Source organism: Microtus oregoni, unplaced genomic scaffold, assembly GCF_018167655.1.
Source record: "Microtus oregoni isolate MIOR12 unplaced genomic scaffold, Mior012 000028F_ref0000031, whole genome shotgun sequence".
In the NCBI taxonomy this organism is placed as follows: Eukaryota; Metazoa; Chordata; class Mammalia; order Rodentia; family Cricetidae; genus Microtus; species Microtus oregoni.
Window position 1 is genome coordinate 27,490,176 of NW_024543087.1, and position 15,755 is coordinate 27,505,930.

The window sequence follows — 15,755 nt, forward strand, 5'->3', positions numbered from 1 at the left end:
ATCTAGCCCCTTCCTGAGATAAGACTGTACTAACTATTATTCTCTTAACAGACTGGAGATAGGGAAAGGAAACCACAACCCAAGACTTCTTTATCTTTCCCCTCGAAAACTCTCAGGAAATCACTATTTGATTGCCTTCACAATGGGCAGAATTAGACCCTCAGACAAGACAAAAAAAAATGATTTTGTTAGGAAGCATGGTCTCAGTAACTTCTGCGTGCTATGAAAAACAGATGCCTTAGCTGGTGCACTCCTTTAATCCCAGCACTCAGGAGGCAGAGGCAGGTGGATATCTGAGTTGAGGACAGCCTGGTTTACACAATGAGTTCCAGGACAGCCAGGGCTATGAAGAGAGACACAAAGATGCCTCAGGAGAATCTCAATAACAATGCCATCCTTCAACTGGCCCAATTCTTTAAGAAGATGGAAATGATCTAATGTTCTTTATGGTCAACTTTCTTTTATTCTTAAGGCTAGCTTAACACAAATGTTAGCCAGATCCTGCTCCTTTGAAGCCTCTATATTTTGGCTCTGTACCTTTGAAATCAGGAGACTCCTTACCTAGCTCTATAACCCCATCACCTGAGTTCTCTTTCCTTCAAAGCCTACATATCCCTGGCTGACTATGATGGCACACACCTTTAACCCCAACATTTAGTAGATAGAGGCAGGTGGATCTCTGTGAGTCCGAGGTCAGTCTGGTCTACAAAGCGAGTTCTAGGATAGCCAAGGCTGTTAAACAAAGAAACCTTGTCTTGAAAAAACAAAACAAAACCCCCATATATCCCAACGGGTCTGCCTGTCCCCCCCCCCTCCAACCTATCATATCCCAGAGAAGCTCAAGAAATTCAACCTCACCACACTTCAAGGACAGAACTGAGGATTATGTCTCTCTTACACTCTTATGAACACTTTCCTAATAGCCAAAGCAATAATTGGAGGGCAGGATGGCTTCTGTGCAACAAGAACTTGAAACTAGCTCCCCAATTTAAACACTGATGAGTCCTGGGACTACCCTCTCCAGGATCCAGAATACCAGTCCAACTTAAGGAGCCCAGGTACCTTTATAAGATGGTACACCTGAACTTCCCAGTGGATATAGAAACCTGGCATTTCATGTTGCCCCTTTCTCCGGGTCTCTAGTCACAGAAAGCAGCCATTTGTTTTTTCATAGACAAATTGGGCTAGCTCCTGAGATGTATTCTGCCTTTCGATGAGGAGACCTTCTTTTCCAATACGCATTTCTCATTTTGCCTTCCCATTGGGGCAGAAATAGTCTCTCAGCATGGAGTGGTACTTATCCTGTTTCTGTCTGCTGGTGGAAGACAATGTAGACCTTTTAGTACAGACTGGATGGGGACTATAGGTCGGGCCACAACTACTTCACCAGTCCTGATAGACCTAAAAAGATCCCCTTTAGGAACAAAACAAGTAGCAAAACTTGACGGTCTAACCTCTAAGTAAGGATGAACACCAAAAAAGCTGCTGTATTCAAGGTGGGCATCTGGGAGTTAGGGATGGGGGGTAAATGTGACAGCTGGGCCACCTGAAAGGCTAAGCATTCAAGATTAATGCCCTATGATGGGTGTGACTGTATTGGGATTCTTCCAGATACTACCTGATAGCACTACAGCTATAAAACACACTGGCTTTGGAAGTAAATGAAAAGAGAAACACCATATAGGCAACGAAGGTAGTGAAAAAAATATGCCAGAGCTTTACCTGAAGGAGAAGTTCTTGTAGCTGAGCCCGCTTCTGCTTTATCCGTTCTATCCGCCTCTGCTTCTCTATCTTTAAGACATGATATTAAAAGCAACAAACAAAGATTTACTTTTATTTTTTGAGTGTTTTACTTCCATGTATGTCATGTTAATCTGATATCTGGTATTTTTGGAGGCCAGAAGGTGGCACTGGATCCCCTGGAGTGACAAATGGTTCTGAGCCACCATGTGGGTGTCAGGAACGGAACCCTGGTCCTGTACAAGAGCAGCAAGTGCTCTCAGCTACCAGGCCATCTCTCCAGTCCCCAAACACACCTTTAAAATGAAGTTATACTTTCATCCATTGTTGTATTTTGAGATAGGGACTCCCTATGTAGCCCAGGCTAGGATCAAGACCCAAGTTCCCCTTGAGTCTACCTCTCAAGTGCTACATATATTGCTGTATGACATCACATCCAGTTTGTTTTCTTCTTTGACACATCATGTAAAACACCTTTTCTTGTCTGCTCCAAAAAATTATTTCCCGTTTGCTCCTGATCTACTCTGGTCTACACTAAGAGTTCCTTTCCACAGTGATAACAACCATCACAGCATTTTCAATACTTGAGACTCAGATGGACATCTGTGTGATACTGCTGTAAGGATAAAAGCTAAGCCCCCATCTGCAGTTATGCCCACATCCAACCAGGCTAAGCTATACCTGACTCTTTCGCTAACATGCCTCTCCGATCTCACTGTCACTACTTAACTCAGATTATACCTAATCTTTCCTTTTCTGTACCATATTCCTCCCCTTATACCAGGTATTTTTTTTAAAACAATTCTTTTTTTTTTAATTTATTTATTTACTTATTATGTATACAATATTCTGTCTGTATACCTGAAGGCCAGATGAGGGCGCCAGACATCTTTACAGATGGTTGTGAGCCACCATGTGGTTGCTGGGAATTGAACTCAGGACCTTTGGAAGAGCAGGCAATGCTCTTAACCACTGAGCCATCTCTCCAGCCCCCTACCAGGTATTTTTTTATTTAAAAAAATTTTTTTGAGACATACTGTTGCTATATATCCCAGACATTACAGGATCTTGTGGTCATCCTGCCTCTATCTTCCAAGTGCTGGGATTAGAGGTGCACACTGCTGGACCCAGGATTTTATATCTATCTATCTATCTATCTATCTATCTATCTATCCATCCATCCATCTATCTATACATCTATCTATCTAGATTGATAGATTGATATTTATCGAGCTCTACATTTTTCTCTGCTCCCCTCCGCCTATTCAGGAAGAAGAAAAAGGAAGAAATTTCAACTGTAGGATATAAAAACACTATTGAAGAATGTGGCTTGTTTTTTGTCATTCTCAAGAACAATAATAGTATTTCTTATTTCTAGGAGGGGATTGAGTGCAAGAGTACTGAGTAAAATCTGAAATCAACTATAATTATCTCCAAGAGCCACTGTTCACCTCAGCTCATATTATTCATGGTCTTAACAGTAAAATTATAACAAACCAATTAGTAATAGTGTCAGAAACATACCCATTTAGGGAAATTTTTCTATAGTGCCTAAAGTTAACCAAGTTAAAAATATTTTTTTAACATTTTTCCAAAATTAGTGGAGGCCACATTAAAATGCTGTCACTTACTGACGGTAGAGTCAAAGGTAAACTTAACTTCCATAGTTATACGTATTGAATAAGAAACACACCACCAGCTTGAGCTATTGTTTGGAAGCACAGATTTATCTTGCATCAAAGTAACTAATCAGGTAAAATTAGATCTATTAGATGACCTACCAAAAATTTATTGGCAGGTACTTTAAATTAGAATAAAGATCTTATCTAAGAAACAACACATATGAAATCCATTCATTTAATTTTACAGTTGTTGTTGTTGTTTTGTGTTGAATTTTTGTTGTAGGTCTGCTTTGAGACAGGGTATGTACTCAGGCTAGCCTTGAATTCTATGATGGAGATGACCCTGATCCTTGCTTGATCTTCTCCCTACTTCCAAGAGCTGGGGCTACAGGGATGCACCATCATCACCTTCATGCCCAGAACACTCACTGACATTTTGTTGCTCAGTTTCATGATTTGTAACTGCACATTACATCTCCAAAACTGTTCCAATTCAACATTCTCCACAAAATCTTAAAGTAATGATGCAAACATAAACAACTAGGAATATTTTAGTATTGCATGACTATATTTCTATATATGGAGAATAAACAAACAAAAACTCTACTATCCGACAGTACTTCCCACTCACCTCCAGGTTCTGACACTCCTGAGCAGAATTGGTAGGCAAGCCAATCCACTTGATTTCTTTTTTTTCCTTTGAAATTATGTTCATTGCCATTAGCACATTTAAAGCATCATAAACTCTTCGTCTAATGTTCTTCTGATCATAAGCCTGCTAAAAATATCTTTATTAAGTGATAATTTTAAGGGTTATCTTTCACATGCTTCTGCTGTTGATGACACTATTTCCCAACTGCTGAAAAAATTGTGTCCAACTAAAATGTCTTCAAAATTCAATATGTAACAAAGACACTTTAAACATTTTTATTCATTTATTTATTTTTACGTGTGTGTGTGTGTGTGTGTGTGTGTGTGTTGGAAGACACAAACTCTGGCCATCGTGTCCAGGTGGAGTTCAGAGAGCCACTTGTGGAAGTCCAATCTCTTCTTCCACCAGAGAATTCTGTCTGACTCGTTCATCAGGCCTGGCAGCAAAGTGCCTCTGTTGTTGAGCTGTCTTCCCAGCTCTCAGGACACTCTTTGCTTCCTTACTTTCTAGTAGTTCTGAGGATTGATCCCAAGACCTCATTTGTGCTAAGCAAGTGCTCTCACGGGGTTCCCCTATCTCTAACTCTGAAAATACCTTAACACAGAATCACCTGAAACAAACATACTACCACCAGACTGACACTAAAAAACACTAAGGTGGGAGAAAAATTTTTTTAAATGGAAGCTTGGAAATGTAGAATATAAATATATGGCCAAATCTCAGCTATATAAAAACAATTATGGAATCCAGAATATATAAAAATTAAAATCCATGACAAATATATATATATAAAAGGGTAAAGTATTAAAAGTGCCTGCATTATTAGGAAGAATTTCATACTCTTGGATCCTCATCACCCACGTAAAAGTCAAGTGCAGTAGACATGCATCTGTAACTACAGTACAAGGGTGGTGAAGGCACGTGGATCCTGGGTGCTTACTGGCCTCCCAGTTAGTCAATCACTAAGCTTCAGGTTCAGTGAGAAACCTAGGCTCCAGGTGAGTATGCCAGGAATGTACCATACATCTTCAATACCAGCACTTGGGAGTCAGAAGCAAATGGTTCTCTGTGAGTTCCAAGCCAGTCAGAGATGTAAACTGAGACCCTGTCTATAAATACATACAATACATACATACATAAATAAGGTGGTGAGTGACAGATACTCATGTTAACCTGGCATCTGCACATTCATGCATATTAGCCTCTACACACACGCATACAACACAGACAACATACACATATGCACAAGCATATCAAAGATAATGTCTATGTAAAATTGTGCTGCTTACAGTGTGGTTCATGAAACAGTGCTGACTAGCTGTTTTCAGTCTGTAATAAGAACAGGAACTTGTCGCAAGATATATCTATACTCTAGCACACTAATTGGTTCAAGTAACCTTTTCCTTTCTTTTGGTAATAAGAATTTATTGAATAAATACATTTATATTGATTGTATAATGAGGTTTTTAATCTTATTGTAGATAAGAACTTCTGCGTTTGGAGTTTTTTATTTGTTGATTTTTGAAGACAAGATTTCTCTTCCTGGAACTCACTCTGTAGACCAGGCTGGCCTCTACTTAGAGATCTGCCTGCCTCTGCCTGATGACAGGAAGTTTTTAAGACAAAATTGAATCAATTAAATTTCATGATAATAAAGGAGAGTGGGGAACACTGAATCCATCTAAATATAAAATGAATTCTAAATCAATATAAAATGTAAATTATGCAACTGAATTTTATTTTGTTTTTTTGGACATGGGGGGGCTCACTATGTAGCCCAGGTTAGCCTTTTACTTACTATATACTGCAAGTTGCCTTCAAAATTGTTGGTTTTTTTCCTGCTTCAATCTCCCAAGTGCAAGGCTCCAAAATTATTGGGGGGCTAACAACATGGACCAGCGGGGTAAAGCATTTCCCAGATAAGCGTGATGACCTGAGTTCAGTCTAGAGCCCAGGTGAAGGTAAGGAGGGAACTGACTCAACAGTGTTCTCTGACTTGGCATAAATGTTATGGCATGCATGTGCCCACATACATCATACATGCAAACATCAAATATTAAAAATATTCAAAATACATCTGTTCAAATAAAAGAGTATTTCTAAAGCAAACTAAAAATTTACAATAGAAATCCCCTTAACATGAAATAGGAAGCACTCGATTGAATGATTCCCTAGCTTCCTCAGAGCTACCACTCAGACTCATAGGTAAACTGAATTATGTACTAGAGTCTGTATGAAATTCATGATTCACCTACCGAATCGGCTGCCAGATGGTTGTTTGAATTGGTAAACTCAGATACCAGTTCATCAGCGACTTCATTGTATGATGTCGTGCCTTTCCGCTGAACTTTCTCACACACTTTCATTGAGAAATGTCTCAAGCCTTTCCCATTTTTATCACCTTTTTTGCTTCGTTTACTAGAAAAGAAAAAAATAAACGAAAAATTGATATTCCATTATAATTAAAGAGACTTCCTCTATAAAACTATGCAAAAATAAAACCAGAAAGACAGTCCTTTAGTTTCCATGTTTTAGTTAGTTTCAAATGAAGAAAATTTAAATTGAATCGAGGGAATGTTTTCAAATTTAATTTTTATCTTAAAAGCTCAACAATATACAGAGTGCTTTTTTATGTCGTCCATTTAGTAAGCAAGTACTGAAAAATTACTGTCCTGTCAGTCACTTTGAGACACTAGAAATAAATTTGTGAAAGATTACAACAACTCTATCTTCTAGAGATAATATCTTAATTAATATTTATCTTTTCTTTGACATTAAAACAATCACTGTCAGTTCTTAGCCATTAAGATTTGAGGGGTCAGTTTAGTTCAAATAATATGTGGGCATCAAATATATGTAAAAACTGTTTTAGGGACCAGAAGTATAAAAATTTAGGTGAAATTCTTTTCCTCAATAAGCCTTAGAACATGAGGATGAAACACATTCACAACGTGGACAATTCCAAAGGCAAAAGTGTCAGGCCACAGTTACTCAGCAATGTCCTGTGGAAAGATGGACAGTTATTTTAACGTATAGGAAGATGGCTTGAGGGGACAGTCATACAGTGAAGTAAAGGTAAAAGGAAGGAAATGAGGTGCTTTAGTCAGGAGAAGCAGCAAGGAATACAGGATGGCAAAAACAGCAGGGGGTCCCCATATAGACCTCAAGGTGAGCAATGACAAACATGGGAAAACCAGGCTTAAACACAAAGCAAACAAATTTTGACTTCATCTCATCATGTTTACCAGCAAAATCTGACTCATTAATAAATTATTTACATGTTCCAAAAAAAAAAAAAGACTAGACACGCTCTTTTCAAAAGAATGAGACAAGAAAATGATATCTATTTTCTTCCCCCCACATTCCTGTGATGGTGGTCAACTTGACTATATCCTTGACTATATCTAGAATCAACTAAAACCCAAGATGCTAGGTTTCTTTAATTTGTATTTCTTGAAACAGGGTCTCACTGTGTATCTCTGGCTAGCCTGAAACTCACTACATACACAAGGCTAGCTTTAAATCTCCTTAATCAGACTGAAGCAAGAAGATCTACCTTAAATCTCAGCTACACCTTCTGGTGACAGCCCAAGGATGGAAGAAGGAAACTGCTTTTTGCCTGCTTGCCCTCGCTCTGACCGCTGCTGAGGTATTCCTTTAATAGTACTAGAATTCAACTCCTTCAGGATTTCAACACCAAAGGTCAATAGCAGCTCTTCAGGAATCCTCCAGGATTCCAGCACCAGATGCTGGTGACATCAAGGGAATGCTGAGACATTAAGCCTAATGCACTACTGAATAGTTATCAACTTCTTGGCTTTTTCCATTGTGACACAGCCATTGTTGGAATACACAGACCACACCTTGTAAGCCAGACTAAATTGCCTTTTAGTGCTGTTAGTGTGTGGGTGTGTGTTCCATTCTGTTAGTTCTGTTCCTTTAGAGAACCCTGACTAATACAATTAGGGAAGAATCATAAATGCATCCTCAGAGCACAGGCACAGAAGTACTGAAATGCAATGAAATTTCTAACTGATTTGAGTTGCACAGTGAGATACTGATGTAGGCAAAAACTACTGTGTTAAAGTTAAAGGTGAATTTTATGGGGAAAAGGAAGGGAAAGAAAAACCAGCTAAGAAGCTATTGCAATAGCTGAGGTGATGACCTGAAGCTGGGTCAATGGTAGAAAACATGACAGACAGAACTGCAAACACAGAAAGGCTAGAATCAGTAGAACTAAGCATCTGATTGATATGAAAAGAAAGGAACAGAAAAACAGAAAATCTTAATTGAGCGTTTAAATAGTAGTAGGTACACTCTGAGGGGCTACTGAGATGTTTCAACAGGTAAAGGTACTTGCTTCCAAGTCTAATGACCCAAGTTGGATCTGGAACTCATACAATGGAGGGAAAGAATTGATTCCATTAAGTTGTTCTCTGACCTTCATATGCATTCATTGGCAGACACATGTACACCAACACTGATAAATACACAATAAATACATGTGATTTTTAAAATGTTAGGTGGCGTGGGAAGTCCTTCTATCTATGCATCGCTTTTATCTGTTTTGGCTAGTGTCTTAGCAGAATAGGGCAAGGCAAGAATTCTAAGCAGATAGAGGAAGAGTCAGGGAGAAGCCATGTAGCAGTCCTGCTGGAGCCTGTCAAAACTTGGTAGTGGTAATGCAAACCTTGACCTTGTGGTAATGCACAGATTAACGGAGATGGGTTAGTTTAGTATATAAAAGCAAGCTAAAAATATGCTTAAGCTATTGGCCAAACAGTATTGCAAACAATATAGTTTCTGAGTGATTATTTTGGAGCCGAGCAGCCATGAATGAACTAACAACATTCCACCAACAGTTAGGGGCTAGAGAGATACCTCAGCAGTTAAAAACACATACTACTCTTATAGAGGACCAGAGTTTGGTTTCCAGCATCCACATCAGGCAGTTTACAACCACCTTTAACTCTAGCTCCAGGAGATTCAATGCTTTCTCTGCCCTCCAAGGGTACCTGTATGTATGTATGTATGTATGTATGTCTCTCTCACTCACACACACACACATACAATCAAGTAATCTTAAAACAAAAACCTCTTTAACTGCCAAGTATGGTGATGCAAACCTATAATACTAGTACTTGGAAGGCTCAAAAAAGAAAAACAAAAAACACAAACAAAAATCAACAACAAAATGTAACTTCCACCAAAATTAATTTCATTAAGTAGCAAATGTGTGTGTGGCTAGGCTAAAGAGTTGGCTCAGTAGTTAAGATCCCTTGCTGATCTCTTGCAGAGGACCTGGTTTAGTTTCCAACATCTACATGGTGGCTCACAAGCATTTGTAGCTCCAACACTAGGAGATCTGATGTCTTCTTGCCTCCTTGGACATTGAATGCATGTGGTACATACATATATATGCAGGCAAAATACTCATATGTATAAAAATAAATCTAAGATTTTAATAAATTTTTGTGGATACACATACACACACACACACACACACACACACTCCTATTCAACACATTTAGAACACTAGTAAGTCAGGGTTTATCTATGTTGGTTTTACAGAAATGACTGTGATAATTTATATTGCCATGGGTAGCCCAGGAGCATTCTGGGTGCTTCATATCCTTGTAAAAGTCAATAGTGTCTTTTTTTCTAATGGCTATTGAGTAGATATAAAGCAGTACTGTTCACTTGTTTTGTTCATTAACTATATTTGTTGATGGAATAAGAGATTCTATTACTTTGTTTTTTTCAGTTGAAAACAGGGTCTCACATTAGCCCATATAGGTTTATAATTTCCTATGTAGTGGAGGATGTTGTAAAAACCATTACTAAGGCTTTATTTATTAACAGAACAATTATCATATTATAGAAGTGAATGGACAACTATATTTTAATATAGTGTAATACTAATATGAAACCTAGTATAGTGGCTTGCATGACCTTTTGAACTTAGGCTAATAAAATGACTCTAAACCAATAGATCCTTTCTTTCTTCCCTAGTGCTGGTCATAAAAGTAGGACTAATGAATGTTACATAAGCGCTCTTCCACTGATAGTCTTTAATGCCAGAGGTAACTGACTAGAGAGATATTTATACTTGTTGAGAGAGACCACAGTAATTCTGTTATACAAAAGGAGAACCATTATACTAATATTCTAAGAAAAGACGATCTCATACCCTAAAAAGTGTTTAAAAAAAATACCCAACAATTGTTTAAAAGTTTGGGCTTGTTAGGAAACTATAGAGTATTTACTTTGGAAGAACATTTTCGTTCAGAAAAGGAGGGAGGGGCCTAATGACTAATGTCATGGGATATCTACTGAAACTTTGCAAAGAAGTGAATGGAAGGCTGGGCGGTGGTGGTGACGTCTTTAATCCCAGCATTTAGGAGGCAGAGACAGGCAGATCTCTGTGAGTTGAGGCCTGCCTGGTCTACAGAGCAAGTTCCAGAACAGGTTCCAAAGCTATAGAGAAACAATGTCTCAAAACTCCCTCCTCCTGCCACCAAAAAAGTGAATTAGAAAGCTCAGTGCAGAATGAAATAATGGCAGAAACTGTATGAAGTTAAAAGTTATACAAAGGAGCCCCCCTTTTCGTTGTAGAATATGAAACAAAAGACACTTATACTCACCTTTCTGAAAAATCAGAGTCTATAAATTCTCTAGCCCGTTTTCTATCACTAAAAAGACAAAAAGATAGCTTAAGGATAGCACATAACACAACTCTGTTTCTTAAATTAACTTACTATAGTTTGACTCATTCTACTCTGAATGTACACATGAGAAAACTTAATTTTTACCATGGGATAAAGACAGGAAAACATAATAATTCTTAAGTTGGAATAAGCTCAATGAATACTTGGGTAGGAAAACAGTACAAATTAACTTTTACAAAACTCTTGTTTATATGGATATGTCTGTCAATCTGTATATGGCAAAACTTGACAGGGCTTTTACTTCATTAACTTACTTATCCTTGAAACAAAGGTCATTCTTAATAAAGAACTACTGTTGGTTTGCATAAACAAACATAGGGTAGAACGCAAGCAGTATGTTACTAGATGTATAACACCTCAAGTACTAAAACTTCAAAAGTGATAAAATAAAGTTTAGAGTATTATTTTAATATTTTTCTTTCTTCCTTTTAATTTTTATTTATGTGTATGTGCCATGTGTATGTGGGTGCCCACAGAGGCTGGATGGTATCAGATGTCTGGGAGCTGAAATTCTGAGCCACCTAATTTGAGTGCTGGGAACCAATTTCTGTTCCTTTGTAAGAATAAGTATTCTTACCCACTGAGTGGTGTCTCTAGTCTCTCCTTTTCTTTCTTGCATGCTTATGTACCCATTCCCCACCCCATGAGACAAGGTTTTACTATGTCACCCAGACTGGCCTTGAACTCTCCCAATGGTCTGGGATTACATTAATGCACCACCACTCCTGGCTTCATTACCTCTTCCAGAAGACAGGGTGCTGAAGTAACAGAGGAAAAAGCATTTTATAAACAAAGGTAAACATAAATGGGGGCTAAGTGGTAACATAGACGGAATATCTATTTCACTGCCTAATATTTATTTTAAAAAAAAAAATCAAGGGAAGTTTTAATGAAAATTTTAACATATTTGTCCTCTTTTCCTAGTTTCTTTTCTGATTTTTAAGAAAGTTAAAGGGAAAAATCATGAGTAAAGCCAATACAAATAATTCTTTTAAGTGTGAAAAATTATAAAGTTAATTTTTATATCTCCAAAGTAGCTAAGTATTATAATCGTAAAAAGTAGTCCTATTTCAAAGTTTTAAAAAGTCAGAAGATCTAGTGATAATTTGTTAAATCATTTTTCTCAGCTTAAATAATGGTTGTACTCAGGGCTGGAGAGATGACTCAGTAGTTAAGAGCACTGGCTGCTCTTCCAGAGAACCTGGGTTAAATTCCCAGGCCCACATGGCAGGTCACAACTGCCTGTAACTCCAGTTTCAGGGGATCCAACACCTTCACACAGACACTCATGCAGGCAAAACATGAATGCAAATGAAGTTAAAGTGAAAAAACTATAAAAAATATGGTTGTACTCACTGACATGGTGATACTGCGTATGGAGGCAAGCCTGGACTACACATGGAACTCAATCATAAGTAGTGATTTTAAAGCAATATATTAGTTTTAAAGATCTAAACTTACTGGATATGGTGGCAAATAACTGTAACTTCAGTATTTAAGAGGCTGAGGCAGAAGGATCACTGAGAGTTCAAGACTAGTCAGCATTATATAAAGTATTAGGCTAGCCAAAGTTATATCCCAAGATTCAGTCTCAAACAACAGTAAAACCCAAACTCACAGCAGCCCCAGATCAGGAGTCAGGATGATCACTTAGCTGCCTTGGTGAGCTGGAGACCATCCTAAATTACATGAGACCCAATCTCAAAACCCCCCAAACCAAAATAAATAATGCCAATTAACAAAACAAGAAGAGAACTCAAGGGCTGATGAGATGGCTTAGTGTATAAAACACTTGCCATTCAAGTCCAACAACCAGACCCCAGCACATATATATAAATTAGGACTATGGGGTAACCTGCCTGTAATCCTGGCAAGCACTCAGAGATGATTGAGGTAAACTGGCTAGATAGACTAGCCAAATCACCAAGATCTGCCTTCAACAAGAGACCTCAAATAAAATGTAGAGTGATGAAGGTAGACACCTGTTGTTAACCTCTTGCCACTATATGTATTCATTCATATACATGTATGCTCACAAATATGTAAACCCCCCCCCCTCTCTCTCTCTCTCTCTCTCTCTCTCTCTCTCACACACACACACACACACACACACACACACACACAATTTGAAAAACAGAAGTTCTGGAGAGACAGTGTTGTGGTTAAAAGCATATACTGCTCTGAGAACCAGGCTTTCTTGTTTTACTGCATTGACCTTGGGTAGATTACAACCACCTAAAACTCCAGCTCCAGGAAACCAATGCCCTTTTCGGAATTAAACAGGCACCGGCATGCACTCATGGTCACATATCCCACCCCTTTATATATACGTAATTAACAATAATATTTGGGTTGGTGAGATGACTTAGTGTGTTAGAGGCACCTGCTGGTAAGCCTGACAAACTGAGTTGGATCTCTAGGACTCTCACAGTGGGAAAGAACTGACTCCCAAAGCTTTCCTTTAATTTCCACACAGGATACATGACAAGCATGTGTGCACACATTTGTAAAATAATAAATGCAAAAAGGGGAGGTAGGAAGACAAGGACGAGACAGCAGGACAGTAAGGAAAGACTTAGAAACAGTCATCTCTGGCCCTCTTACCTGGGAACCCAGCCGGCAGCCTCAGCTATGTGTGTCTGAGTGACCATTGCTGGTGCAGGGGGATACGGACTCCCAATCAGAACACTTCCTGAATTGGTAATTCTCTGTGGTGTGCTTATAATCTGTAGAATTGGTAACAAGAAAGTAAAATTAAGTATTCATACCTTTAAACCCAGCATTAGGGAGGCAGAGGCAGGCGGACCTTTGTGAGCTTGAGGCTAGCCTGGTCTACATAGTGAGCTCCAAGACAGCCAGGGCTACAAAGTGAGACCTTATCTCAAACAAGTTTAAGTATTTTTAAACAAAAATTGTTTAAATTATTACTTTAAAAAGTGAAAGGGGTTGCTGGAGATGGTTCAAGCAGTTAAGAGCACTGGCTGCTCTTACAAAGGACTTGGGTTTGATTTCCAGCACCCACATGGCAGCTTATAATTGTCCATTATTCCAGTTCCAGGGGACCCAATGCCTTCTTCTGGCCTCTACAAACATCAGACACACACACGGTGCATAGACACATTTCAGATAAAAGATGCATAGATAGATAGATAGATAGACAGACAGACAGACAGACAGACAGACAGACAGGGTGTTGCTGGCTAGCGCACAGTGCTGTCTCAACAATCATCTAAACTATTAGTAGTATCTTTGATTTATTTAGACCCTAGCATTCTTAAAACATCAGTATCCTGATTCCTGGCATGATCTCACAAATGTGGATTCAAGTAGGTGAACAACAATTTGGAAGGATCAAACTGGCAACTAACAACGTCTTACCATTAGAAAAATAAAAAGCTTTTGTCCTAAATGGTAAGCCTATAATCCTAGTACTTTGGGAGCTGGAGAGATGGCTCCTTGGTTATCTGCAAAGGATAACCAGGCTACAATCCACAGCCCCATAGAAACCGAGTAACAAGGAGGACCCTAAGATGGACACATGGATCACCCTGGGAAAAGGAAATAGATGAGATCTCCTGGGCAAACTGGAGGTGGAGATGAGTAGAGGGGAGATGGTGGGGAGTGGGGAACATGAGGGATTGGAATGGTTGAGTTGGGGGAGAGACAGAGAAGGTGAGTAATGAAAGATGCACCTTGATAGAGGGGGCCATCTTAGGGTAAAGGAGAAACCTAGTGCAGGCAAACTCCCAGAAATTTTAAAAAATGAACCTGCTAAGACTTGTAGCAATAGTAGAGAGGGTGCCTAAACTGGCCTTCTCCTGTAATCAGATTGGTGACTACCTTAATTGTTATCATGGAATCTTCATTAAGTAACTGGCAGAAGCAGATGCAGAGACCCACAGCCAAGCACTGGGTCAAGCTCCGGGAGCTCAGCTGAAGAGAATAAGGGATCATATGAGCAAAGAGTGGTGGGGGACGGGGGATGAGGGGGAGACACACAAGATCACGATGGGGAAACCAGAGACAGCTGACCCTGACGTTGTGGGAGCTTATGGACTCTAGGGCAACAGTTGGGAACCTGCCTGAGACTGACCTAGGCCCTCTGTATCTGGATGACAGTTGTGTAGCTTGGTCTGTTTGTAGGGCCCCTGATAGTGGGACAAGGACCTGTATGATACTGGTTCATGATCTGGCTTTTTGGAACCTATTCTTCTATGGTGGGATGTCTTGTTCTGCCTTTAAGCAGGGGGGAGGAGCTTGGTCCTGCCTCAATTTGATATGCCAGGCTTTGTTGACTCCCAAGGGAGGCCCTATCCTTTCTGAATGGAGACAGAGGAAGAAAAGTGGACAGGGATGGCAGTGTAGAAGGAAGATCAGGGGAGGGAACAGAAAGAGAGGAGGGAGGGGAAACTCTGGTTGGAATGTAAAATAAATTAAACATTTTAATAAAAAAAAAGAGTGCTTGCTGTGTGACTCTGAGGACTGGAGTTCAATTCCCACCAAAACAGCACCACAACCTGGAGCCCAGCTCTGAGGACTGGAGTTCAATTCCCACCAAAACAGCACCACAACCTGGAGCCCAGCTCTGAGGACTGGAGTTCAATTCCCACCAAAACAGCACCACAACCTGGAGCCCAGCTCTGAGGACTGGAGTTCAATTCCCACCAAAACAGCACCACAACCTGGAGCCCAGCTCTGAGGACTGGAGTTCAATTCCCACCAAAACAGCACCACAACCTGGAGCCCAGCTCTAAGGACTGGAGTTCAATTCCCACCAAAACAGCACCACAACCTGGAGCCCAGCTCTAAGGACTGGAGTTCAATTCCCACCAAAACAACACCACAACCTGGAGCCCAGCTCTGAGGACTGGAGTTCAATTCCCACCAAAACAACACCACAACCTGGAGCCCAGCTCTGAGGACTGGAGTTCAATTCCCACCAAAACAGCACCACAACCTGGAGCCCAGCTCTGAGGACTGGAGTTCAATTCCCACCAAAACAACACCACAACC

The 15,755-nt window shown here is 39.6% G+C and overlaps 1 protein-coding gene across 13 annotated transcripts in view; it reads right to left on the minus strand.

The window, feature by feature from the left end:
• Tfdp2 (transcription factor Dp-2) overlaps positions 1 to 15,755 on the minus strand; it is a 118,859-nt gene that overhangs the window by 21,978 nt on the left and 81,126 nt on the right. For 7 of the 13 annotated variants that reach the window (XM_041676883.1, XM_041676877.1, XM_041676889.1 and 4 more), the window contains 5 exons: positions 13,347 to 13,468; positions 10,659 to 10,706; positions 6,270 to 6,432; positions 3,994 to 4,140; positions 1,723 to 1,791 (listed from right to left, as the gene is read on the minus strand). In XM_041676883.1, the coding sequence (XP_041532817.1) occupies positions 1,723 to 1,791; positions 3,994 to 4,140; positions 6,270 to 6,432; positions 10,659 to 10,706; positions 13,347 to 13,468 (549 nt within the window). The remainder of the gene's footprint in view (positions 1 to 1,722; positions 1,792 to 3,993; positions 4,141 to 6,269; positions 6,433 to 10,658; positions 10,707 to 13,346; positions 13,469 to 15,755) is intronic. The other 6 variants (XM_041676886.1, XM_041676888.1, XM_041676887.1 and 3 more) reach the window with 4 other exon arrangements.